Source organism: Corvus moneduloides, chromosome 16, assembly GCF_009650955.1.
Source record: "Corvus moneduloides isolate bCorMon1 chromosome 16, bCorMon1.pri, whole genome shotgun sequence".
Lineage (NCBI taxonomy): Eukaryota > Metazoa > Chordata > Aves > Passeriformes > Corvidae > Corvus > Corvus moneduloides.
In genome coordinates, this window is record NC_045491.1 from 2,431,770 (window position 1) to 2,459,524 (window position 27,755).

A 27,755-nucleotide genomic window follows, 5' to 3' on the forward strand; every position below is an offset into this window, starting at 1 on the left:
AGGGGATGCTGCAGGAAACATGTGCATGTGTCAAACAGAAGGATTTAGAGCAAGGATTTATCACGGGCAGCAGTCACAACACAGACTTTGCAGCAGGTGGGAAATGCCCCCTGAGCTGGGCAGTGATTCAGAGTCAGTTCCTAGCATGCTGGGCTCATTTCTGAGGTCATTATTACTGTAGGAAAAGGCTTTGGACAAGCTGGCTCCACTGGAATTGCCACATCTGAGCCTGAGGTAACAAACTGCTCAGCTCTGCTGTGGCTGAAGGTAAAAGCTCAATTTCACTTCTCAGCTACTGCACTGTGCCAGCACTTAGGCCTTTGCTCAGCTCCTTAACCAAAAATTTTCCAACTTTAAGCTGTTTTCCTTTTGGGGAAGCTACAGTAATGGAGGAACTTCAAAGGCAGGTTTTTATATTGGCATTTGAGAAAAAATCATGGCACTGCTTTATTATGACCTTTTATCAGACTAAAATTTGACAACACTTTTTAAAGACAAAATTATCATTGAAGAATGTGTTGACAGTATAACATTAGACTGAAAATGAGTTTCTGTTGACACTTGAAATTTGTGTGTGAACATTAAGCAAGGCATTACAAGTTCTCTATTCTTAAGGGGATAAATATTTATTTATAACCTAAGGTATCTTTCTTACACAAAATAACATCATTTATACAGGCAATTCTCTATTCTGGAATAAGGCAGTTGTTACATTGTTCTGTTTGGAAAAAAAAAAAATCACTGTTGTCTTCTTTAGTAGGTGGCATATGCAGGCTTATATTCTAGAACTTACCATTGCAGCTTCCAAGTAATGAATGCCAAAGATTCTGTGAGCTATTACTTACACTGATTCACTAGAGTATCCAAACTATCTCTAGTATTTTCACAATTCCTACTACAAAAAAAGGCATACTGTAAAATCAAGCCCAAGTGCTCAAACACTAGCCCAAAGCAATTACCTCATTAGAAACTACAGGTTTAAAAAAACATCAGAGCTCCATTCCAACATGTGTCTATTGTACAGTAATTACATTTAAATAAATTTTTAGGACAAGTTGAGATAGTAATTGTCATTGCTGGAAGTGGGTGTTGGTAAGGAAGAAGCACACGTGTCTGGCCCGTGTGTTCATCGGATAATCGGTGCTGATCTGTCATTTGTTACTGTGGGTCTGAGTTTCACTGTTGCAAAGGGGTTTTCTCCACTGAAAAGAAATGCATAAAGTTACTTGAAGGCTGGCTGCAATCCAACCCCAAATTTATTCATTCAGGTCCTTCATCCAAGCTGTCATCAAACAGTAAGTTATGGTTCTGAGACTCAGGGATTCTGTGCAACTCTTAGTTTAATTTGAATTTTTAAAAAGAGTTTAATATGAAGAATCATTTTTCAGTGATCCAGAAATTTGGGAAATTAATGTCCAGTCACATCTGGACTTCTTCAAACAGCCCCCAGTCTTCAAAGATTTTTGCTTTTAATCCTCAAAGTCAGTTAAAGAAAAGTCCTGCTCCCTGTCAAACTACTGGAGAAACATGTTTTTCTGAGAAGGGCCTGTGTATTGTACTGCACTTGATGCCACTCTTGAGGAAAGTGCAACTAATTTTAGCCATATTGTTCTAGCAGTGCCTGAGAAAGGTCACAGAGAAATTAATGATAAACATCCTTATTTACCCTTATAATCTATAAAATAAAAAGAAGCCCATATAAAAATCAACACAACTAAATCAGTGTAGAAGTATTTTACCTTAGAAAAGGTGGTTTTATAATGCCATTCATGCCAGGTTTCTGTTAAAAAAAAAAGATATTTACATGAATTTATAGAAATACACTACAGGTGATCTCGCTGTCCTGCCAAGGGAAGGAGACCCTGTCCCCAGTCTATATGGCCAGTTTGGTTTTAACACTTCAAATTTCAGTGCTGAACCAAAGCCTGGCAGGCTTTCCATTCCAGGCACGCTGGGTTTCAGCAGGTTCATTCAGCAGGTTCTTAACTCAATCTTGGCTTGTGGTTCCAGTGAAATTGCTCAAGTACATCAGTTGTGAATAGACTTAGACCTTAGAATTAGGCCTAATTAGCCCTTAAAATTAAGAAAATTGAACAAATGCCTAAATTAAATCTTACTGAACACCAGTCTTCCTCAAAGATATTTCAATAACTAAGTCTTTTTTTTAATAGTTGATACCATTGTGCATATTACTTAGTGTAGCATAGCGTGAACAATTTAACTGGCAAGAACCATTCCTCATCTTTCCTTCTTGAAATCCTGAGCTGCTTTTTCTGTGTCTTCTGAAACAAAAATAATATGCCTTGAATAATTTTCTGCTTCTGCATAGGAGTCCTGGTGGACAGACTGTTTTACACGTCTGTAAATCCTCTATGAGCATACAAGCCAGCCCAGTATAATGCTGGGCTTATTTCCAAAGCCTATGGAGGCGTGGGGGTTGGGGACTTGCACGGAAGCAGGAAAGACAAGGAAGTTCTGCAAGAGTGAAAATAAATAGTGACTTTGGAACAAAACACTTGGTTGCAAGTGCAGCATCTCTCCTCTACAGTTGCCCTAAGATGGGGTCACAGCAGCTGCTGTGAGTTAGGAGGTGCCTCAACAAAAGTGGTTATTGTTCTATACTCCAGAATTTCCAATTTATTTTAATCTTGCTTCCCCTGTGGAAATTTAGATTATCAAAAAAGATGTATTTGTTTTCCACTCCTAGGAGCTATCAGGGAGCTATCAGTTTCCATTCTGGCTTCCAAAGAGATTGTGCTGCTCTCATTAGAGCTCTGCCAGCTGACTGGTCTGCCATTCCTCTTGGGTTTCTGGTTCAACAGGAACGTTAGTCCCTGAGCCTTAAATTTATTCCTAAACCCTCTGACCTAATGCCACAAACCAAAAGAACCCTTAAGGTGACTGTTCTGAGAATGGAGTGACCACAGCGGAACAGTGCAGGGCTCCTGAGACCGTTTCACCTATTCCATAATTCTTTTAAGCTCTTTAGTCAGTCACCTGGTGCCAGGGCACGGAACTCTCCGTGCTGGATTGGCACCTTCAAGGGCTTTGAACATAATCACACTTGAAGGCTGTGTTGATCCTGCAGGTCTCAAGAGCAAGGCACAGGGTAAGGGAGCCACTGTATAAATCCTGACCTTAAACCATTACTAAGGCTCATGGCTTCTTCATTCAAAAATGAAAACCACAAATATGTCAAAATATAGATGCTGGTTGTCAGAATCATTTTAGAAGTTCCCAGATACTTGTTTGAAAGTGACTGAACACTGAGATTTAGGTCACATTTCTTGATAATCATTTCATGCAGCAGAAAAGCTTCATTCCTCACAGAAAACACTGTCCCAGAAACACATCACTGCACAAACTACACACTTCCTACACCACAAGGCTCATTACTGAGAAATAAACCCACTTACTTGAATGTGGATTCAAATATATATGCTAATATTAAACTGTTTGGGCTCCCCAGAAAAGTGCAAATCTTTTCCATGGGAATATTTATGTGGGGAAAAAAAAGATATCCCAAAACATGACTCACAGTGAAATGGGGTAAGATCTCCAACTCAGAGGAGCTTCACAAGTCTCCAGCAAAAACTAACTAACTTTCTTTCTTTCTTTCTTCCTTTCTCATTTTTTATGTTTGTAAAATTGAGGTAACCTGTTATTTTAAGAACTAGCTACAAGTCTGTGATTTGATTACAAAAGAGATTGCTTTGAAAACACTCTATTCCTCAAGAAACAAAATTAATATAATTCCTTTTCCCCCCCCTTTGTTAAATTTCTGTATTTCTCCATACTTCTGAAATGCAGATAATAGTTTAAAATGCACATGTTACTGTCAATTTATCTAATTTATGCCATGCTTGTCTTTCCCATGTTTTCTGCTTTTTTTCTAGAGTTCTAGAGTGATGTATTGGCAGTTATATTTTGGTTATTATTAAGCAAATGCTTCTCGTCTTACTTATTTTAAACACAGTTCATTTTCTTTGCTTGCCAATATAGCAAAAAAACCCCTCTACTGCCCAACACCTCCAGGTAAGAAATGCTGTTCATGTACCCAACATCCTAAAAGCAGACTTAAATGGAACAGGAGAGGAGGTTTCTTTAAAGACAGGCATTGTTTCCTTGTGCCTTTCCATTTCACAGAATACCTTTATAAATTGTCATCCTTTGGACTCTTTCACCACTAATCAAGACGTGGTGTAACAAGCTTTCAGTTTCTGCTTTTTAAATTTCTTAGTTAGTTTTACTTGCACAAAGCACAAATTTACAAAGGCCACTTCAATTTCTACTGTACGATTCACCAGATGACTTAGAAAGCAGAAACATCTGTCAGCAGGTCATCCCAAAATTTGTTTAGATGTTATATTGACAGACAAAATATTTTAGTCATACCAATAAATAATAAAACACATTTTTTTAGCTACTGGCAGCCAACTGTATGATTCTGATTCCTGAAGCTTCCCATGGCACCGACTAATAGAACTTTGCATCTTACTTTGGTACAGTGTCCCAAAGTTTAGCAATGATAACCTTATTTTATATAATTAGTTTTTTTGCCTTCAAAATGTCATCTCTGCTTCACGAGGTTTTTTGGAGAAAGTCTCAAAAACATCACCCTTAGATACACATCAGCAAAAAACAAACAAGCAGTGAGAAAAAAACTAGAAATTGCCTAATTTGATTAGTCTTCGTTTTGAATCAGTTTGAATGCTGCCTTGATAGCAGAAATAATAGCATTGTATAGCATTATCTGTTTATAAAAAATGTATTTCCACTCAGCTGGAGCTTTGCTGAATTCAGCCAGGAGTTAGCACAGCTCTCCCTCAGCCACAGCTGCAAACCCAACACTCGCTTTCAGGGGGTTCTTGAATACAGAAGCATACAGAAGTACACGTGCTTATGCTGCTGTAAATCCCCTGTGCCCCACAGCTCTAAAATCACTGGAGATGATGGATTTGTACTGCTTTCTGTGAGAATTTCTTTCCATGTCTGACAGATTCCATTGCTGAGAAGTTTTGCTGTACAGAGTGAGTCTCCTGCTACTGTCAATTATATCCCTGAACAACTCTTCTCCCTTCCTGTTGGGATGCACGGACTGAAATGCCAAAGCCCCAATATTCCTGAAGACAGCTGGGACAAAGGGCTGAAGTCAAGCACAGGTAGGTCAGGTAGGAGATCCCAGGGCCCCGTTGAAGACCCCATCTGAGCAGGGTGGAACATTTGGATTCCCTGCCCCGGGCACTCACCGGGCCTGCCTGCTCCGCTCTGTCAGGGGGAGATTTCACAGCAGCACCTTTGGCAGGCTCCATCTGTCTGTCTGTCTGCGAAGCCCCCACGTAGTCTGGAGGTGGGAGGACAACTTCCCCTTTCTCCACAAGGTTCACAGAACTAACACTTCGGATTGGTGCAGGGCTGCAAGACAGAACCCAACAAATACCATCCTCAGGTGCCAGAATCCATCTCTCACTGCTCTGCAGCACCAGGAAGGCACAGAAGTGCATGAGCTGGAAGTTGGTAATGGGGTACAGTGTCCTGGAGTCAGTGGGAGTCTGAGTTAAAGCTACTTCTTGGGTCTGTGTGTAACCATAAAAACACATTAACATAATTAAGGCACTGTACTACAGGCTGTTAGAGTATTTTCTGTACATGTTACTGAACCTTAAAGAACATGAGCATAAAAATAACGTTTTAAATAAATGTTAGCGAAGATCTGGGCATTTCTGCAAGTGCCACCCAAAATGTTACCTTGGCACTGGGGCAAAAGCCTTTTCTTCCGTTGATTCATCCAGTGGTCTGGTGTATGATGATGGAAACCATCCTTTTCTGTAATGGGAGAAGTCTTTTATATTATATAAAATTGGAAAGATCTTTCAAAATACAGCAGTGGACAAAACAACAGACTCAGCAAACAGATTTAACTTTTGAAGGAACCAATTTCTGATGCCAAATTAGTGTGTAAAACTAAATATGTGCAGAGATTTTCCTTAGCGAGAGACTCCGAGTCCCTAGTCAGTGACAGCCACTAAAAAGGGTGGAAAACCATTTACTAACATCTGCTAACACAGTCTGCTGAGACACACTTTTACTTCATGTTCAGGGTGGGTAATATACTGATTATCTTACAGTCTGGTTGTGTCATGCTCCCCATAAAGCCAGCCATCCTTCTCCTCAGCCACCAGCAGGGTGATGATGTCCCCCTGGGCAAAGCTGAGCAACGTCTTGTTACTTCCAGCAGTGTGTGGGAAGATTGTTTTCACTTTTTGCCTTTTCATTATATTTAGGCCTGTGGCAACAGAAGTTGAACGTGACAAACTGGCATCATCTGAATTCTCTGTCAAAAACAGAAAAAAAACCCAAAGAAAAATTAGACACACATAAATAAATGCAATTAGTAATCTGAGAGGAAAAAAATAAAAGGAAAACTCAAGTGCAAATCTGAGTTCTGAGACTTTGTACTTAGACAACTTTCACTGCCAATGTTTCTTATCACCATGAAGTTCTTAACTGCATGTGTCTTTATATGCACACACCCAGCATAATAAAATGGAACAGGCATAAAAAGTTCTGTGAGTTTTAACTGGTTTCTTCCTCTTTTGACATGAAAAGTACTAATCAATCACAGCTGTAAAAGGCCTTTGAAAATCTTCCCTTCTGAAAAAATGGAACTGTGTATAAAATCCAACTTTCACTTTCAAATGTGCCTCAGCACTCAGCTTCAGCACTGGGGAGATTTGCAGATACTTGTCACTTTCTAGACACCATATGTTTATCAGAAAAAAAAATAAAGGAGGGCTTAAAACTGTGTGTTATTTGACCATACAAGGAAGAAAATTTTAAGGAAGAAATGCTGGAATTTCTACTACACGTTGAAGAGTTCTGCATTTCTTATGCTGTGATCTAGGCCTAGTTCTGTCCTATATCACAGAAAGGGAAAAAAAAATCAATATATTAGACACTTGGGAAGCCATTCTTACTAGGATTTTAAATTTCAGGAAAAGAACTACAAAATTGTGTTCATTTTGTCCCATGTGCATTCCTCCCTTAGTGCTACATGCCCTTAAAGGAAACCAGAGCGAGACTGTTGGAGTGTTTATGTTTGTTTGCATGCACTGAAACACTCAGATGTATCCTTTTCAAAATTATGGAATGCCTTCTGCTGATAACATTGGAAGCCATGAGAGCAGTTAAGTTGAGTTAATCAGTGACACACAGAAAGTGATTAAAACAGAAACCACCTATCCTGACCTGCATTTTACTGCAAACCATTCTCTTGTAACACATCTCTGTCCTGTTAGGTAAATTACATAAATCCTTTGTAAAGATCATTTCCTACTCCTCTATACATCCTGGAATTCACATCATTGTAGCAGAGGAGAAGCCCTGAGGTAATTCTGAACGCTGCATTCACACTTACCCAGTCTGCAGGGCAGGGACACTCACCTGCTGAGTGATTTAGTTTTTCAGAAGGTGCTTTGGGAGCTGTTGCAGGATTGTTGAACATATCCACGAGTGGGCTCGTGTACGCCTTGCCCATGGGAGCCGGGGGCACTTTGGATGCATTTTCTTGATGAGGATAAAAATCATTTCCAATCTAGAGTCACAAAAACAAGTATCACAATACTGAGGAGACAGCAATAACTTTTTTGTAAGATTAAATTCTAGTGAGCAAGGCTTATATTCCTAAACAATAACACATTTAAACATGACATAAAGCCCACATATTCCTATGGAACTGCTGATTGATGGTTTGTAAGAGGCTTGATAAACACTTGCTAGTGGGAAGGCTACAATAGCCTTTTTTTCTGCAAATACCATGATTATCTCCAGATTTTTCTTGTTTAGAAGTTTACTATAATCATTTAGAAATTTAACAACTGATGATGACACAACATGCAAACTGGCAGAAATGAGAATTTCACCTGTACTCCAGTAAGCTAATAATCATGAAGGGAAGAAGGAAAGAAAATAGAAATAACATTTTGCTTAAGTTTATATTGAACTACTGAGTATGTAATTATTATTACTTACAGACAACAATGCAGGAAATGGAATGGTTGGAACAAAAGTAGCCCTGAGGCTGAGCTCTGCAGGAGAAGCCCTGGGCACCCAGCTGAGAGCTGAGCCTTGTTAGGACATGTGCTTCTCCCTTTTATACTGTGTATTTGTCCCATGGCAGAGCTTCAGCTGAATGGTTTTAGTTCCATACCCAATCCCAGTATATTCCAGCTGAGATACACTGTGGACTCCATCCTAAATGCTGAGGTCCAACAGAACCTCATGAAGCCACTCCACACCCACTGAAGAGAACCCCCAACCGTAAGGAACAACATACCAGGGTATTTCTCTTTACCATGGGCGAAGGCTGCGGCGTTCCCGACACCGGGGTGGAACCAGGGGTCCTGATTTCATCTATCATCATCCTGACCTTCTCAGGCACTTTGGTGGCATCACTACAGATTTCTTCCCACCCCGGCAGCTTGGATTTTAGGAAGTCTGCACACTGCATCCAAGTTAAAAGACACTCGTCAAAGACAGGCTTCTTCATAAAACTGCACAAACCTACTGGTTAACTTTCACTATACCAAGATGTTTACACCAGCAAAATGGAAGCATTTTCTAAGATTTTTCTACGGAATACCTCTTTGAAACAAATAAGATGTAAAAACAACTCTCTTGCAGGGTCACATACTGGAAGTACCTGATTAGTCCATGCATTTTTTCTTAATACATGATTTTTAAAAAGTCTCAGTGACCCTTTATTTTTGCTACAATACATTTCATAGAATAGTGTATTGTAAACATTTCCTGTGAGCTGATCACAACACTCGTCTGGCACTTCAGTCTTCCTTAGCTATTTCTGGCAGTCTGGTCTACATGCTGCAGGAAGTACAAAACATCTCCTGTGTGCCTGGATTTCAGGAGTTTCATTTCTGTTCACACTCACACCACTGACCTGAACGTGGTAGAAGTGCATGTGCTGGGTAAAGCTGCAGTGCTTGTCAACCAGAAAACAGAACCTTCTTTTCTCTTCAAGTAGAGCTTCTCTGCAGCCTTCTGCAATAAACCTCTGAATATCACTTTGTCGAGAGCTCACGGTTTCCAAATACTGAGGGAAAAAGGGAAAAAAAAGAATCACATAGAGCCTCTGAATTTTATTTGATGCTATATCCAATTAGTTAAGTAAACTCTAAATTAGAAAAAGTTTTTGGAAAGACAGGATGGGATAGGGTAGCCTTACTTCTAAGTCTCTCTCTTTTCCTGCACACATCTGACTTCCCTGATCTCATCAGGTAGATGTGTATTGTCCCTACAGGCAATCAACAGCCTATTTAGGGTTTGTGAGGGGGTTGTGTGTGGTGTGTGTTCAAATTAGACTAATGACCTTTGTCTGCTCCACTGCATTTATTGAATGCAGCTGCATTTATTCACACAAAGCTGTGATGAATCATTTGAGGGGGGGGGGAATGAGTTACTAAAAAGACTAAACTATATTTATCTGAGATTATGAGGATTCATGGCTAAACTGTGATTAAATGCTAATCCATGAACTCTCAGACTCAGAACCTTAAAAAAACCTTCAACTGTTACAATTGTAGATTAAAAAATAGGCAGTAAGAAATAGGAGCTACTGTTACCTATGTTTACTACACTGTGTTTATACATGAAGCTTTATTTGAAAATTAAAATAGAAAGATAAGGAGAAAAAAAATATATAAGCCAGCACGAAGTACAAGTTTCATGCAAATATATATCAAAGGCAAGGATTTTCAGGGAGACACATGACAATGAGAATCTGATTTACTAATTTTAAAACAGTTTCTCTTCAGTGTCTTGCCATTTCGGATTTCACCTCAAGATGGCAATGCTGGATTAAGGGCAGTAGGAAAGGCAATAACACAAGTTGGCACTGCCTACTTTGGGGAATTACTCTATAGCAAGTTTCTGCTGAATTTGCATAGTTTAGCTGGCTCCCTGTGTAAAGCTCTGCATAAAGATGTAGTTACAGAGGTACTTTAAAAAAAATCAATTATTGGTCAGGCGACAAAATCGAGGCACCAGAGCAGAAGTCTCTGAATACGTACAGTGGAGCAATGAGAGCTCAATTGCAGCTGCAGTACAAACTCTAGGAGTGCCTTTAATATGAATCAGCTTTGAGGAACCATTAACATTTCCTTTTGACCAGTTCTCATACAGAGAAAGAAACGAGAGACAACGCACTGACCTCCATTTCTTTGTGCTCGTACTTCGTTACATTTCGCGCTCCTTGGCTTTTCCTTCTGATTTTTTTCAGCTCAGCCTGAGACTTCTCTAAAGAATCCAGTTTGCTCCTGTGCTCAGTTTGGTACCTTTTTAAAGTTGCCTGCAATCAAAGCATTTACATCATCTCATAATGCACTCAGCCAGGTAGCTGAGTAAGGGACTAAGAAGCATCACTGTGATCTCTGAGATCTCTCTCACACACCAAATGAATTCAGCAACTGCTGTAGTTTTAAGGAGCTATGAAGTTATACAGGGGTTCCCTTTGTAACTTAAATTAAGCATGAAAATTTTGGCCATCTTTAGATATCTAAAGTTCATTTCTATTAAAGCTTATATCAATTAATTAAATCTTGGGAAACAATGTCTCAAAAAATTCTTTGACTAGCAATACACAAATAAAATAGGAGTTTTAGAATTGAATGTACTTACAGTCATGTATTTTACATCCAGGTCTGTTTTCTTCTCCAGTTCAGATATAATTTCCTTATGAAATTTTTTGAACTTTAAAAACAAATTAAGGGTTATTAAAAATTGGAAAAAGTAATTTATAATTTCACAAGCAGAATTAATTAGAAGAAATAATTTAACTTACACTCTCCTCTAGACTGTCATTAAGTTTCTTGTGTGTTCTTGAGATTTCTACCAGAACTTGGCCTGTTGATAAACATACAACCATATTGGTTTCTTTCTTAGACTTCTGAAGTTAGTTAACACAGAGCAGTAATAAAATACATTTAACTAATATACTCATTAATGGTTATATTTAAGAGGGACAGAAAATATCTTGCTGTTGCTCATCTCAGCAGCTGAAATAAATAATTCACTCTGGCCACAGACAAACCAAGCAGTTCATAAGTGATAGAAGAACTAATCATGCATTGTTATGCAAAAGGGACATAATAAATACTTCCTTCTCTCCAGAATAGCTCCTGTTGGTTTAGTAACAGCCTCTTTTCATGCCAAGTCAGAGAATAACACACAAGTTGTTACTACCCAAATAGCTGCTACCCATTTCTTAGTCTGAAAATTAAACTTCAATGTTTATTAAGTTACTGCACCTTCAGAGTCAACAAAGGAACCTTTCAGTTCCCTGGCAGCACACCTGCTAAAACAGACCTGATCCACACATGAATTCCCACCTGTACAGCATTAGCCAACAGCCAAGGCAAAGCAGATTCCTCAGCATCCTCACAAGAAGCCCTGACTATCCCCTTCTGCTCTGCTGTCTTCCAGCACAAACTTACACCCCTCACTCTGAACCATGAGCAGTTGAAAGCTGAACTGTTCCATTTTGCTTTAGGAGGATATAGAGGAAACATCCCTCAATCTTTTGGGTGTGGTTGTATGTGCAAAGCAGTGTAAACTGTGGGCTGGTGCTGCCCTGCCTGCAGCCAGCCACATCACCCTGCCTGCTGCTCATGGCCACATCATCCCCACTCCCTTCCGTGCCCTGGCACGGGCACACTGGGTGAGTGCCAGCCCTGTCTGGGAGATTGCAACACACTGCTGAGGGGAGCAGCTGGAAGGACCCAGTTTGATTTCACCCAAATCAGATCAGTCCAGTGTTACCAGCTCCTGGCCAGGGGCCACTACCAAAGTGCCAGGACCACAGTCACAAACTGGGCTGCATGTGGACACCTTGACTAGAGATGTGTTTTCCTGGCACTCCATTTGCATGGCAGCACTGGCAGGTTCCGTTCAACAGCTGTTCCCTGGCATGCCTCCTCCAGTGATCCTTGTATCCCTCAATCCCCCTTGCAGCTGTCCCACCTGGATTTGCCACACAGGTACCTGCAGTTGTGCTGTCTTCGTGCACAGGCAGGGCTGCAGAGTGACCACAGTTCTGTAATTCCTGCACTGCAATGCCTGCCACTGGCAGTCACTGCATGGGACTGTGTGTCCCTCCTATTTGCCATCTTACGCAATTCTAGTTTCCTTTTTTCGGGTTAAAAAAGAAAGGATGCATTAACATGCCAGTGTATGATGTTTTCTACCATCCATATACTTTGAGAACCCCTGAGTTAGTCAGCAAAGACATATCATCCTAAAGTGCTTCAGATCCTTCAGCTGCTCAGGAAAGCTCCCAAAAGATGCTGGTAATTAAAAAATTTGGCTCAATAAATGACAAAACTTGATGAGAACCTTCTCATCTTCTCCTTTCTCATCCAAGAAATGCACAGACATCCAAGCCTGTCTCCCCATAGTGCAGGGAAGTGACTTGGTAACCTTCTCACAGAAGGTAGAAGCATTCCCATGTTCCTGGGTATGTGTTACCACCTTCCTCCCTTCTGATTTGTCATTTTCCAGTCACATAATCTCAAAATCCTGGTTTCTTTGAAATGAGAACCACATCTCCTGTGAAGCACTATGACACAGCAGATCTTCAACTAAATCATATAAAATGTGGGTCTGCTTTGTTGTTTATGGGGAAACATCAGGTGGTACAGGAAGAAACACACATCTCTCCTGGTTTTTCAGGAATCCCTCTTTGTGCTCCAGTGCCCACCCCTACCTCTCTTTGCATAACAGACTGCAGGACACTGAGAGGAAAGAATCTGAGTACAATGAGAACAGACAACCCCTTGAGCAGCAAGAAAAGGAATTCACAGTCAGGATGGGAGATGGCAGAGACAGAGGAATGCTTTATTTTTTTTAAAATATGTATAGTTTTTCTGAGTTCTGTACAGCCCACAGAGTGCTGTGCTTTTTCTGTTCATATTTAAAGTTGCTGATCACTACAGCAATATGAATGCTGTGAGAAGGGAGAGATGCTATAGTAATTTGTTGTTCATGTACAAGAGAAAAGTAAATACGATTAGTTACACAAACACTTGAAGTAACAGAGGTGAGCAGTGTTATTTTAAGGCTCCAGAAGTGAAGGCACTTTTGTCCCTGCTGTTTCTGTTTCACCTACTCAACTCAAAAGATACATTTGAGACGGTAATGGGCTTTTAAAGTTAGAAGAGTTTTGTGAATACTTACCTACAACTTAAAAAGGAAAATGTTGATAAAAGAAAGCAGGAAAAAATATCAAGAAATACAAATAAAATTACCGAGTTTGTTTGGTTTTACATACACAGACTAGAAAGCTGTTTGGGAAGTTACAGAAATTCAGGGTGAGAACTGGAATGGCCCTCAATATAATTACCCTTATAGATTTCTGCTTTTAAAACGAACTTATTCTCCCTCTGTGTAAAAACCCCGCTCTGAGCAGCGGCTGCCAAGGCAGAGCACTGAGCTAATCCTTGGCAACGCCAGCGTTCCGAGCACAGACAGACATCCAACAACGCTGGGCATTGACTCAGCTCCCTCCCTGCCTCCCTCCCTCCCTGCCTGCCTCCATAAAACACCCATTCACCTGGGGCGGCGCGAGTGGAAAACCTGACGCGCACACGGGGTTATTTTTGTCTCGCACTCACTGCAGCCTTCCAGTCTTTGGGCTTTGGGTGCTTGCTTGGAAACAGGTTTTTTCATCTCTGTTACAAAAAAATACTGCCAAAACATGTCCTGAAGAGAACTTTGAAAACTACACTTCCTTCTAAATGGTTTGTGCTGGATTATTTTACGAGTTTATTTTAGAGTGTTCCAGAACACTTTTAAACAGTGTGGTTAGATGTCAGTGACTGTGTCCCTAATTGCATTTTCTTTTCCTCTCAACCAGAGACTCCCTGTACTGTGCATCAGGCAAAAGTCATATTTATACTTGTGTATACACATACTTTATACTGGGATCTCCTCCCTGCCACCAGGAATCCACAGGCACTACATGTACCGGCTCACCCAGTTCATTTCCCCTTTCAAAGTGTTGATTCAAAACATGAAAAGAGCCCATCCATAGTAGCCACATTCTGATCAATTAAGATTTAAATTACAGATCAGATTCTGCACTTTGAATAAATAGAGAGCATTTTTTGAAGGGAACATATACCATGTTTCCTTATAGCCAGTTTAAGATAATGGGTTAGTCACATTTAGATGGTTCTCCTGAATTAATTTATCCAAGGAGACAAGTTTTTGTAGACTAATCCAGGAAAGACAAAACAACCCCTAGCCTAAAGGGAACAGTGTCCAAGTAGAATGGAAATTGACCAACTTCAATATAATATTTGAATTTTAATCACCATGGTGAATTATAGAATAGCTCTAAGAAAGACAGTGGATTACTCTGGATTAATGGCAGCATAACCTAAGGCCAGGCTCTTGCAAAAGGGTAGACAAAACTACTTAAGGTGAAGACAAACATGTATTTCTCACATCAATTAAAATATTCTGCTATATATTAAAGCTGCTCTTGATCAGGTTTTATATATGCGAACTCATAATACCTGATAACCAAATATTAACCTCGTCATCATTTACTGGCAAACCCCAAACCTATCAAACATAATGACATGACCAGAGCACATGATAACAGGCCACTTAAGTCCAATTTGTGGCAGCCTGTAAACTTGAACCAGTTTTAGGCATCATATTATGCAATGAATTAATAAACCCCAAACCCTGGTCTTGATGATAAACATAACTATTCAAATACTTGTCTCAAAAATACATTTTTTCTGCTTTCTATCTCCCCACACCCTGAACATGAAATCTTTGTGGCTTAATAAAGTAGGTGTACGTTAAATATTCACACTTTGATTAGAAAACAAAAAAGTAGTTGTAGATGTTCACAGATACTTGCTCTGATATTTTGCTATTACCTTAGAGGTGCACTGTAGGGAAGGGAAACAACAATCTCTTTCAGAAAAGGATATTGGGGGAACATCTCAAGTATCTTAAATGACTTAAAAAATTAAACATTTCTCATATGCAATTCTTGAAACCATGTCTCATAATACAGCTATAATCTGATACAGGACCATGAACAGTAATGGTTCCATGGTAAATTTGTTTCAGTTTCAAATAGATTCAGTGCACACATAGAAAGATCTTTTAAGACAAAACTTTAGGAATTTGTGGAATACTTTTAAGCTTAACCAAGGCTGTTGGTTGTATCTATATTTTCTACTGAGAACGTAATACAGACTAGAATTCCATTAATGATATTGGTTTTGTTTAAAAAAAAAAATAATGAGCCCAAAGGGTGCAACACTCATTGCTCCATATACAGCATCCCCTGAACAAGGAGACATCCTTGAAAAGCTGTCTTCCCAGGAGATGAAAATCAAGGAAAGCAATTTCTATCAGAAATACTCATTGTAAGGCCAGAACTTCTGCAGCAGTTACACTTCAACCTCACTGTTTGCACTGGCTGATTGTTCAGGTTATTTACATTTTCATCTTGTGTTGACTGTTCTTGCGAAGTCTAGAAGAATTTGTTCAAGTTAGAAACAAAAATGGAACTCAATCAATAGAGTTCTGTCATAGAAACAAGTATCAACAGCTACCAACAAAATCACTTAAACTTTTAAAACACCAAATAGCTAAATTAAAATCAATAAAAGTATTAATTGCATCATCTTACTTGAAATATACTTCAATTTTGTTTTATTTAGAGGAGGTTGCTCTTGAAATATTTCAAGTCTCTTAATAGTGAGACTTTCTTAGATGTCTGGGAACAGGCAAAATGCTTAACTGTATCACTTATTTACCTTCTGTTGTCCTGTTTTGTATTCAGGGCAGGTTGATTAACTTTGTGTCTTAGAGATGAAGCCACATAATTATTTATATTAAACAAGAGAATGAAAGGCTGAGTCAAAGCTGCACATGGAGACAGTATCGTCCAAGTGTGTTATTAGATGCTATTGCTGGCATGATACTCTTTCCTCCAAGTCACCCTCTGTCCAGAAAAAAAGGCATTTATGACATGGGAAAGTTAGAAACAAAGTCCTTTGAAAACAGTAGCCCCCAGGAGGTAGTAAAATAGGAATCTTCAAAGGAATACAGTATAACAAATAAATATGATTGAATGAAACATCTGCTAAGCTTCAAAGGTGATAAATCTGTCATTCTGTGATAGGAAGGATTTAACTGTGCAACAGATGCTTTAAAGAAACCAAAAAGCTTCAATGGACTTTAACATGGAGGAAGAAAATCATAAAGAAGGATAAAATAATGTAAAACTTGCCCAGCTCTAACTGCACTTTCCTTCTGATACAATTTGTCCAGAATGCTTTGACAGGGAGCTTTGACACACTCCCCCCATCTGTAGAATTAACAGTAATACGCACATAAATCAATAGGACTAGGTCAAGTCTGCCTTTCCTTACTGCATGAGCGAACATGGAATAGGAAGTCAGGAGTAAATCTCTCTGTAGTTCATTTTACAAAATGGCATTGACACATGACCATTCAGTGCCATTTTGTGAAGGTGACTGCAGAAGGTGAAGGGGAGGAGAAAAAAAAGAATAAAGCCTACAGTCAAGAAAAGGGGAAGAGATTTTCAAGCACAGTAGTGTTTTGAGTCCACTCTACATGCTAGATACAGTGCCCTGAGGCAGCTAGAACCATACATAAATAAAATCTGCAAATAAAAACAGAAGCAAGGAGAACTTCACATTCTAAATGGCATTCTGAGATTAATTTTAAAATATGCAGAGTTCTCATCAAGGCTGTGAACAACAGAAATGTTTCTGCGACATAGCAAGCAAATAAGTCAGTTAATTTAAAACAGATTAAGGGTTAAGGGAAATGAATAATTACTTTACAGTCTCATTGATACGAAAGAGATAAACAGTCCTGCAAGATGCCTAAGTAGTCTAGGTATCTTGCCCCACGTCCAGACAAGACCAGTAAGCAATAAATAGGATTGTGCAGGACACTGTTGCTAATTCAGTGACGTGGGCACTGATGGTGTTTGAACTGATGAACTCCCAGTGCTCCTCTTGCTCCTTCTCACAGACTTCCCTGCTGTGCTCCTCATATGGCTCCAGAGGGAAGAATGTATTCTAGCTTGACCACAGTCAAATTATCATCTGATTCAAGTGAAAAAAACCCAAACCACCCAACCCAAAAAAAGCCTAAAACTTCGGCCTCTGTATTTATCCAGCCAAATTCTTTCAGCTGGACACAGGTGATTTTAGAAAGTACTACACAATTCATACCATGCTATAAAGTGGGCAATGAACTGCTAATCCATTAGCTATTCCCACATAAGGCCAGACAAGAGTGAATATTTATGACATTAACAAGACCATTACGATTTCCAGTTACTCTGCGTTTGTTCTTGGGGTGATGCTCCTATTTTTTTCCTGTTTTAAATGGAACAAAAACATTAGCTCACATTGCATTCTAAAGAGGAATGTGACTTTACTGCAGATTCAGCAGAGTTCAGTCTGCAGTCTGGTTTCCCCGTTTCTCCCAAGATGTTTTGATCTCTTAGTCAAAAAAATTCAGAGATTAGAATTTTTTTTAAACATACTATATCATTGAACAGATGTTAATTAACACGAAATATTCAGCTTGTCTCAGATGATTGGTAAGCACAGAAACTAAATTTTCATGTTAAAAAAGGAAAGGAAAAGCCTATGCCATGTAAATAATGCATGAAAAATTACAAACTTGTTGTTCCACCTGTTACTCCATTACTAGTATATATGAAGTCTGCTTCAGGCATTTTTTTTTTCCCCCCAGTCATGCAAACCCAGAATATATTAAGGTTTATATGTCAGAGACTCATCTCTCATAGGGCCTTGGAAGCCCTGTATACCACAGCTTTTCATACCTGAGCTGCAATGCTGTGCAGTGACTCGTAATCCTCACACAAGCCAGGTGAAAAGAAAGCAAGTTACAATACAGGCACAAGCCTGAACTTGCCTGGATGAAACCCTGCTGGTTTTAGTGAGATTAGTTAAGGAAGATCATACAAGAGAGCTAATCTCTGTTTTACAGCAGGACTGGAACAAACAAATCATGCTAACCTGCAAAAGCTGAAGTTTTTATGGGTTTCCAGTACCAGAGAAAGTATATATTTAAATTATCATTATATATGTAACATGAAATGCAATAAACCACAAGCAGCCACTGCAACTTTCATTACAGCATTTTGGAACTGCCACTGAGTTTCACAGTCTTAGCAGTGTCCAAAAAAAACCCAAACCAAAAAACCCCACACCCAAATTGAGTCGCAAGTTTTGATAAAAGTCTCTTTCTCAGAAGTCCAAGACAATTGGTTTTAATTCCCTGCCCTACCCCCTGGGACTGGTACTGACATCTGCGATGGACACTGGATTATTTTTCTGTTGAGAAAAAATTCAGCAGGAAGAGCTGACTGTACAGACTAAGTATAGTTAGACTTTCACTAAAGGATTTACAAGCTGGTTTAAAATACGGCTTTATTTTCTTCACAAAGTTGTCATTTACTTTCCATTTTTTCTCTCACTGAGAGGACAATCAAGTACATTTTCTTGACAGCAGCTCTCAGGCTTATTTCACCTGGGGCTGGTGGTGAGGAAAGGCTGTGATTGCTCAGCATCCTGAGCTTAGAGATGTGAGAGAGAACAACCTCCTGCCCTGAACGGGCCCCTGGTGCTGGTACCGTGTTTGGGTGGGCTCAGAACTGGGGGAAGCACACAGCTGTGTGCACACAGAGGGCCTGGAATTACTCTTGCCTAGCCAGACCTAGCCACAACCTAGGAAAGATTGCATGGACATGCAGGTGAGGTCCAGGGTGTCCTTCCCAGGGTTCCCACTGCAAGATGAAAGATGTGTGTGAGGCCCGAGTGGAATTTATGTGTTCCAGTATAGTGAGAAATTCTTTAAGGATTCCCTTCACTGTTGTCTCAGGCCTTTGAGGCACAGCACGAAGATATCAAGTCTTGCTCACTGCAGGTGTTTTGAATATGTATTTTTCCCTGGAGGGTGTGTGCTCACCAGTACCATTAAGGGTTTCTGTGCTGAAGCCCAGAGTCATGGCACACAAGCAGGTGCTCCTACAGCTGCAGGTGCCAAGACACCTGTGCTGGTGCCATCACCACCACACTGCATCAGACAGCCACCCCACAGACCTACACCCTACACACCCTACAGACTCGCAGGACTGTTATTCCCTATCTTATCACTGACTGAAAACAGGGGAATCAGCTTCAGTTTACAGGGTGCTGTAAGGCTGGGGCAGGTAAGGAATAAAATATTAAAACTGACTGAAAAATATAACCTATTATCTAACTTAAAATGAAAAAATAGCTGGAAAAGTATCACTGAAATCATGTGAGTATCTGTCTTCTTTCCTTCCCTGGTGTTACTGTAATTGATCCCAAATGCCTTGTGTATTTTCATAGTCTGTTTCCTCCCATCAGCTATTTCTAGAACCAGAAAATTTGTAACTTACCTGGAAGTCTTCATAACAAAATTTACAACAATATAATTGTGTACAGAACAGACTTGTTTTGGATAGTTCTGTAAGAACAAACTGCAGTATGCATTTTTAGACACATTATTTATGTTCAGTAACAAACTCACCTCTTGTTCACTGTGTTTCTCGAAAGTAGCATTTCTGGTTTATATTCTATCAGAAAAATATTATAGAACTTACACCCAAGACTGGCTCATCTCCTTCCACCTTTCTTATAGCAGACAAGCATGGCACAAGCCCAGAATACACAATATATATTTGGAAGATACAAAACCTCATTCCTGTAATAGCCCACAAATACTTTGCATTTCCCTTTCAAGGCAGCTCTCTGTGTAGTTTCCTTTTAGAGCACAGGAGTGGAGTGGCTTCTTCAAATGAAATTCCATTATAAATATAGTAGAAGACTCTTTTATTAATGCTCCATAGGAAAAGCTGGCCTGATTCTAACTACTTAAACTGCAGCCTCTAAGCTGCTTTCCCAGAAGTTTCCACCAGATGAGGTGTGTAAGGTTCTGCAGCTGCTGGCACACTTCTCTTTCCTTTCTATCCAACACAATCTATTCCAAAGGTAGCACAGAGGTTCTACAGAGAAGACACGGATGCAGTAAGGTGGACAAAGATGACAGAGCTCTCCTGTCCAGCTGAAATGAGCCAGAGAAGGGAAGAGTGCAAGGTGTCATCTTTCTAAGTGCAATAGGATTCCAGTTGACAGGGTCAATGTATATGTGTTAAACTAAGCCAACAACTCTCCCTCCTCCCTTTTTTTAAAAATGGAAGTAGAGCTAGCTGCATTCATCCTAAACTATGGAATTTTCTCTTTTTCTGCTTGGTTTTCCCACTAGTGAGAGTGACACAAGTGCTATATCCCAGAATTAAAACCCCAGACCTATAGTTCTGACAAGTACCCAATAAAGTGGCAATTTTGCTTGCTAAACAGGAAGAAAATAGATAGTTTTGAATAATAAATACTTGCAAGATAATCTTTTAAAAAGAAAGTACTGCTTTACATTATGGCCTGATCAGAAATTTTTCAGCAAGTAGGTATGTCCTTTTTAGCAAAATTAGAATTTTCCAATTTAGTTCCAAATTCTTTCCTGTATGAGCTGAACACTTAAAGCACACAGTTTCTGATACAGAAATTCTCTTAATTCTGGAAATAATGAGGAAAAAGAAAAGCCCACAGGGTTTCTCTTAGTTGCAAAGCTGAAATAAAGTGGTTATCACTAAAAAAAAAAAAAATCACAACCCTCTACAAATTGAACCTCACACTGCTGGTTCTATTAGTATTAAATGTACATGGTTATCAAAGGATCAAACTTGATAGAGATTCATACGAAATGCCAACTCTTGGATAAGCTGCAGGTCTATTCATCAACCATCACTAGTTTATTGTGACTGATGGTTTATCAGCCTTGACTCTCAAACCAACATTCAGTTACCCCAATACAGGCATTTGCCTACCTGCAGAGGAGTATAAAGGCTCTCAAAAGAAGGAAACATGGATACAGAGAACTCCTGCCCCGTTATTCATATCACAGAATTCCTGCAATCAATCTATTACTCTGTAAAATAAAGTGGTATTACTATACCACAAGATTTTGTATTTGGCAAAACATGACAAAGTTGTGGAAACCTTTAAAATTACACCACTTGATGGGCAAAAGTGTTTTGTGAATGTGTTCAAATCCTGTATTTTAACCTGAAGAACAGTCTGTTCTTTTGTGCTTGAGAGGAACATCAAGTTCAGGGCTCACCCTCTGTCAGGAAAGAATTCCACATCCTCTGTGCACCATGAGAAGTTTTGGAGTTTTCTCCCCACCTCTCTCTATCTTGTGACTGCCACAATAAAGAACAAGACTTGCTTCTCCAGATCATTTGTACTGGTTTTTTAACAAAAAAAATTCTTCTGAAAGGAACCCAAATCTTCCCAAATTCTTACATTTTAGACTGCAGATGAGCATAAGCTCTTGCATACCTGCTTCAAATTAATTTAGAACACAATACATAAACTATAAAAAACAAGCCTGTAAACCAGGGTAATCTTTAAATAAATTATCAGTCTTGGTTAGATTAGGGAAGACTATTTTGTCTCCTCTGGTTGTCCTATTAACATACTGATCTTCTATAGTTTAGTTCCACTGATCAAGACCATGCAAGATAATATTTTTCTTTCTTATTCTATTTTGACAAGCAATTAATAGTTTACACTCCTTAGTTCTTGAGCAATAAGCTCTGGGTACAGACCCATAATGCAATTGTGGGTGACTGCTGTAGATACCGTTGCTACACAACAAACTAAGTGGGACTTTACACCCACAATATAAAATGAGATGTAGCTACAATAACTGGCAGGTGCTGGAGAAGATAGTTGGGAAGATAGGAGAAGCAGTATTCCACAGGCAAGCAGGAAATAACTTCCTGATTCCTTGTGTAAGGCTACAGAGACAGCCTGTGTTACTAGAGGAGATTTTATTTAAATTATAAGCACTAAAAATCGACGTGACAGAGCCTCACAAGCCTTTGCGTTTTGGGCAGGGCAAAAACAATTAGCAACATGTGAAAGTTACTGTTTTAACACCGTGGTGAAGTGTCTGTGTGGAACTGGTTTAGTGCATTATTGAAACATAGCGTTTTATTGGGCTGGTGTGGTATGCTGAAATTTGAATAGTATGAAATCTCAACATTTTTAAACGTGCAGTTTCTTGTTTTCTATCTTTTCTTCCTGGAGGGATTTCCAAAAGGTGCCTAGGAAAAAAGGTATGCAAATTCTGTATTGCAGAATAGCTTGAACCACCAAATTCAGGTTCCGTTCTTTAAATGCTCATAGCCAAGTCTGAGGGACTACAAGCTCAGAAATTTAGGGAAATATGGAATTAGAAAGAATGTTGACTCAATCAACTCATCCCTTATTCATAAGGATTGTGTTATGACTGCAGTACATTCTTCTACTTCCTCAATTTGCTTAAATTATTCTGTATTAAAATGATTCAGAGCTTCAACCAGACTTGAAAGATAGAGATACTTAGTACAAAAGCTCTGAATCAGCTGGAATATCCAGATTTCCTTTTCATCCTCATTTCCCTCTTCTGCTCCAATCTCATTCAACAGAAGAAAGCATTTTCTGGCTTGATTTTTATTTGATTTTTTACCCCATGACTTCTCCAGCCTCTCTGCTTTCTACCCTCTACTTTAAAAAAAACTCCTTTATTTCTAGTGCATTTCTCTTTCTACCCTGCTGTGGAGCTGGTGTCCATTTCACTGTCTCATCTCAGAAGTTCCGTTCTGTGTTTCCTTATGAGAAGGAAGGATTGGCTGTGGGTTTGATACAAATCTTTACATCACACTGGCAGTGAATACACTCTAGGTCACCCAGCAGGTTTGGCTTTGAACTGGGAAACCACCTCTAATTTGGCAGAGATAACAGAAGTGTTATGCATGATAGAGCTGCTAGTGGTCAATCACCTGTCTTTTGGCAAGTCTAAAGGAACTCATGGATGAGACAATTGCACAGGTGGCTGCAGCAACTCCCCTGGAGTTACAGGGCCCATGAATGGGCAAAGTTTGATCTGTCCTTACACACCCCAGTCCTTACACTGCTCAGCATGCCCTGCAATGCTATTAAAACACACAAGTGTACAGTAAATACTTTTCTTTTCAAGCAGATACTTTTGGAGACACCTGGGTGTATCATATTTCTGTGGTAAATAGTCCAATATTGTAGCCCAGCTTCAGAACTTGTAAGAAAGACTTCTTCTTGAAAATGCAAATGATCTGTCACAGACTCCTAGCCACATTATCATGCCTTTTCCAGCATTCATTGACTTTCCTTATCTCTAAATTAAGTATTCCATCAGAGAGTACGTTGGAAGAAATCCAGAGTTAGTTTGCCTTAAGAAGAATAGATTTGTCTGCAGTAACAGTTAAAGCAGAAGGTGAACAGAAAGCAGGGAAGAAGGCTGTGTTTTCTCAATATGGTGTATCTTGAAAAAGATTTGTAATTGCAGGATGGAATTCATAGTTCAACAAAAGTATGTTTTCAATCACAATTCTGTATTGTCCCAAACAATAGGGAAAACCAGTTATTTTCAGAAGTCAGCAGAAGATTACCCAATAATAATAATATTTCCAAACAAGCAGAAAATGTCCCCCCCGACAAGTCATAAATCAGTTGCTGCCATGCATCTGCCCAAGCGCTTGATTGCAAAAACTGAAATTGTGCATTTTCTGCGATTTCCTAAGACTCTGCACAGCCATTTCTTTTAGCTGTTGTTCCACAGTTTGACAGCAGCAGCTCTGCTTTCTGTAAACAGCCTGCAGAGCAAACAGAGGGAGCTGCTTGCTGGGACTGTTTGCTCTGCCCTGTTTGCTGTTCTGCCTCTCCCAGCCCTCGGCACAGACGTTAACACTCACCCATGAGTGGTTTCAGGACAAGCCATAAAAATGTAGGCAGCCACACAGAAACCAGTGGCCACCTTTCAAGCGGAGTCTGTCCCCTCAATTCTACTTCTCCAGAGCTGTGAAAAAAAAATTGCTAAACCCATCCTTTGTAATCAGCGGAATTAACAAAATACTGTGAGTTACAGCAGGAGATGCAAGTTACATCACTGGAAGAGTCCTACATTGCCCAAAATCAAAAGTTCAGAGGCAAGACACGTCATCAAGTTATTTTTGTCAAAAAGCAAATGAAGGCATTAAGCAAATGTTTCTTCTTTGCAGTATAGTTCCCAGTTCTTTCTTTTGCAGTGACTTGAGAATCTTTTGCCAGAAATATTACAAATATTTTGTACTCCTTTGCCCAGTGTTGCAATTATACTGCTCAACCTACAAAAGTGAAGTTGTCAAGGGCAAGTGTTGCTGCTGATCTTTCAAACATTCAGAAATTGTTTTCGGGAGAGTACAGAACTTGAAGTGGATTTCTATTAATGTAAAATTAATCCATCTTTGAGCCTACAGTTTCTCTTTCAAAAGCTCAAGTAGGAAATAAATATAAATGTACCTGAGAACTTTTAGTGATACACTTGATCAAAAGTAGTGAAGTAAAACTGAACCCTTCACAATGACACTCAATCAGAAAATTGTTTTAGTTCTAAAACTGCTGCTGTACACTAGGACTCCTCATACCAATAGTCTGTTGCAGAAGTATTTCAACCTTCACCTCTGCATTCAAAATCAAGATACATACTTTTGTATTTATTTTAGAATTATATGAGCTTAAAAATACATGCTTTTGAATGCATATGCAGATACATATTCACAAAAGGAGGAAAAAAAGGTAATTTTGTCAAAACATTGTAAGTGTCTTGAGAAATAATATGCCTTAAAGGCATCTGATCCCTTCCACCCCTGTTATATAAGAGTAGAACATACTTTTACTCGTCCCTATCTACTTCACATTCGTTCGGTGAACTGCCAGCAGGAAAGCAAAAATAAAGTTTATATTTTGAAGTAATTTTAAAAAATTACTTTTCACTTACCTAATTCTTTAGATACTGGAGAATCTGCTGATATGTCCCCAATCTTTGCAAGGCTATCATAATATGCTCTTCCAGCCACTACCATAACTGGGGGTGAGTGAAAAAAACACAACTGTTTAAAAAAATCAAAGTATCTTCAATTTTTATTAATCTATGATTCTATGAAATCTTGTCATCCAGAGCACAGAGTAAGAGAGGGGTACATGGCAACAAGGAAATCCTTCTGTCAGAGAAAGTTGCACAAGTCCCTGTGCTCCCTGCTGATCTGTGAAACCAGGAAACAAAGACAGAACTCCAGAACATATTAATGAAGTTTCAGCCTGTTACTTAGCTCCAACTCCCATGGGGCAATCAGCACCTGGTGGGAAGGCTTAGCCATAGGCCATTGGTCAGGACATAACCAAATTCCTTGGTACAGAGAAAACTGTTGGAATAAAACCAAACTGCAATCCCAAAAAAGTGCTGAGGTCTCTTGTACTGACCAGCCAGACCAGTGATCTGGGAAATGGCAACTGGCCACCAACCATGGGCCTGCGGTTGCCCCAAGGAGACGTGGAGCCCCTCAAAAACAAATCATCATTTCCCTCTAAAGCTGGCTGTTACAGGAACCAATAAGCTCTCACTGTACACCACGAAGGTTTCAGTTATTGCCAGTTAATCATTTCCTGGTTAGGGCTGATTTAAACAGCAAAGCCAGTTTCGCTGGAACAAACACGGAAACGTCGGAGTGAAGCTGCAGGGAGGCCAGTGGGGAGAAACATCTTACACAGGGAATAGATCTACAGTGCCTGCCTTGCATCTTCAGTGTCTAGAACTCATCTGCATGCCACAGAGAAAAGAAATAACAAGGACAAGCTGGCAAGCTTTAATGTGAAAAATAACTTATTGAAGTTATTCGTCACAGTTTTTTGTAGTTGTACATTCTTAGCCTAAAGTGAAAGTCAAGCAGAGCCTCACTGTTGACTTTAGAATACTTTTTTTTTCTGAGAGGAATATAATTGCCAATTACAGGTCTGTATTTTATAGTTTTTACTAGTAAGGTGACATCTTTGGTTACATAACAGTATATTCACTGAGAAGTCTGAACATTTTCCAAATCGAACAAAGATCCTCTTTGAGGCTCTGTTGCATTAAAAAGGGTGATTTCTGTCTCATAGGTGCTCTGTGCTCAAACTTTCTGAGCAGAAGAATCATACTGGTGCTACTGATGGAGCAGTGTGCCACCTGTACAAGAGGGTTTGATGCCAGTCCAACTCTTCCTATCTGTGTTTTCTCAAGACAGCCCCAAGTCACTCTTTTCTCCTAATACAAGCACTAAAAAAGGAAGGAAATGTGTGATTTTCCCTGTGCTAACTAAGCTAAATCAAGAGCCCCGCTTGCATAGTCCCTTCACCAGTACTATGGCTTACAAATTACTTCTGCAGAAAGGAAGGGGTTTTTGACCTTTTGTCCTCAAAATGTAGAAAAATACATTGCAAACATATCTGGAGTTCTTGTACGTTTTATGTTCTTTGTCAGCCTACTCCGACTTTTTTGGAAAGCTGTGAAGTGTTTGTTTAGCAACAGAGTATTTACTCCTTGTTACAGATCTATTTACACCACTCAGAAGCGATGGTGAAAAGATTACAAATTTATGGGAGTCCAAAGATGACTTTGCAACAGTTGTTGCAACAGTGTAAATATTCATTTGAAATCAAGCATTCATTTCAGATATGCCTTATCAGCCAGCCTTAAAGGCAAATGTAACAAAAGGCAAAATGCAACATATCAACAGCAAAGTGTGTGAAGAGCAGAACCCTTAGAAACTGGTATAGAAGTATTTCAAATGAATATGAAAACACCTGTTATTACTTCTGGTACTACCTGTAATTCCTAAGGTCAGGTACTAGGTAACCACATGTTAATCCATCAAGTTAGGCACTACCACAAATAAGTCAACATTTCCCTATTTTCATCTCCAGCAGGCTTTGGTTTTATCTTTTTCTCAAGCCAGGTCTAAAATTTGCATGAAGAGAGATTTCAGTGTCTGTCTGGCTATGCACTACTTCTGCAGGATCCCATTTCTCAGAGAAGTGCATTACATAGAGGGGAAAGATGTGCCATAGGCTTGAGTGAGGCAAAATTAGAGAGATTTTACATGGCTTTAATATGGTATCAAGCAGTTTGACAGGTCTGCATGGTGAAATGGAGCAGGCTCTGACAGGTCCCACAGTGCAGGCTCTGGGAAAGCCCTTCTTCAATTGTTTCTGTGAGGTCAGTAATGGCAGTAAGCAATTATATTCTAAAAAGTTGGAGAAACTGGGTCCTTAGATTCAAATTTATTCATTCTGATTTTGACTCCATAAAAATGATATCATCAGGGTTAGTATGGATAACAACAACAAATCAGTTCACTCCTGCAACTTGTACTAATTCACATTGTTCAATACACAAGGTTACTTAGGTAGTGATGTGTGTAGGTGAGTAGGAACACATCTAAGAATGTGAAATATCTCTGGAAGGTATTTTCAGAGAGAAAAAAAAAACCCACCTAATTTACATAACTTTGGGTTTTTTCATTCATTATTCCAATGTGGGTTACTTAAACCCACTTTCAGTTTATTTTGCAGGAGCTCTGTGCCTAACTGTTTGTGATGCAACTTCTCCAGGACAGTGGAAAAACCCCAAAAGACTGGAGAGACGGTATATTTGTGTATTTGTGCTTGTTAGTTGGGGTTTTCTTCCTC

The 27,755-nt window shown here is 39.4% G+C and overlaps 1 protein-coding gene across 2 annotated transcripts in view; it reads right to left on the bottom strand.

Moving 5' to 3' along the window:
- Positions 1-396: 396 nt before the first annotated feature.
- Positions 397-27,755, bottom strand: part of BAIAP2L1 (BAR/IMD domain containing adaptor protein 2 like 1) — a 35,930-nt gene continuing 8,571 nt past the window's right edge. The window contains exons 3-14 of one of the 2 annotated variants that reach the window (XM_032125681.1): positions 25,030-25,116; positions 10,856-10,917; positions 10,693-10,764; positions 10,226-10,363; positions 8,957-9,109; positions 8,354-8,503; positions 7,444-7,594; positions 6,127-6,334; positions 5,749-5,826; positions 5,250-5,415; positions 1,740-1,780; positions 397-1,202 (exon numbers count right to left, since the gene is read on the bottom strand). In XM_032125681.1, coding sequence (XP_031981572.1) covers positions 1,127-1,202; positions 1,740-1,780; positions 5,250-5,415; positions 5,749-5,826; positions 6,127-6,334; positions 7,444-7,594; positions 8,354-8,503; positions 8,957-9,109; positions 10,226-10,363; positions 10,693-10,764; positions 10,856-10,917; positions 25,030-25,116 — 1,382 coding nt within the window. In that variant the 3' untranslated portion in view covers positions 397-1,126. Of the gene's footprint in view, positions 1,203-1,739; positions 1,781-5,249; positions 5,416-5,748; positions 5,827-6,126; positions 6,335-7,443; positions 7,595-8,335; positions 8,504-8,956; positions 9,110-10,225; positions 10,364-10,692; positions 10,765-10,855; positions 10,918-25,029; positions 25,117-27,755 lie in introns of both variants that reach the window. The other variant, XM_032125680.1, reaches the window with a different exon arrangement.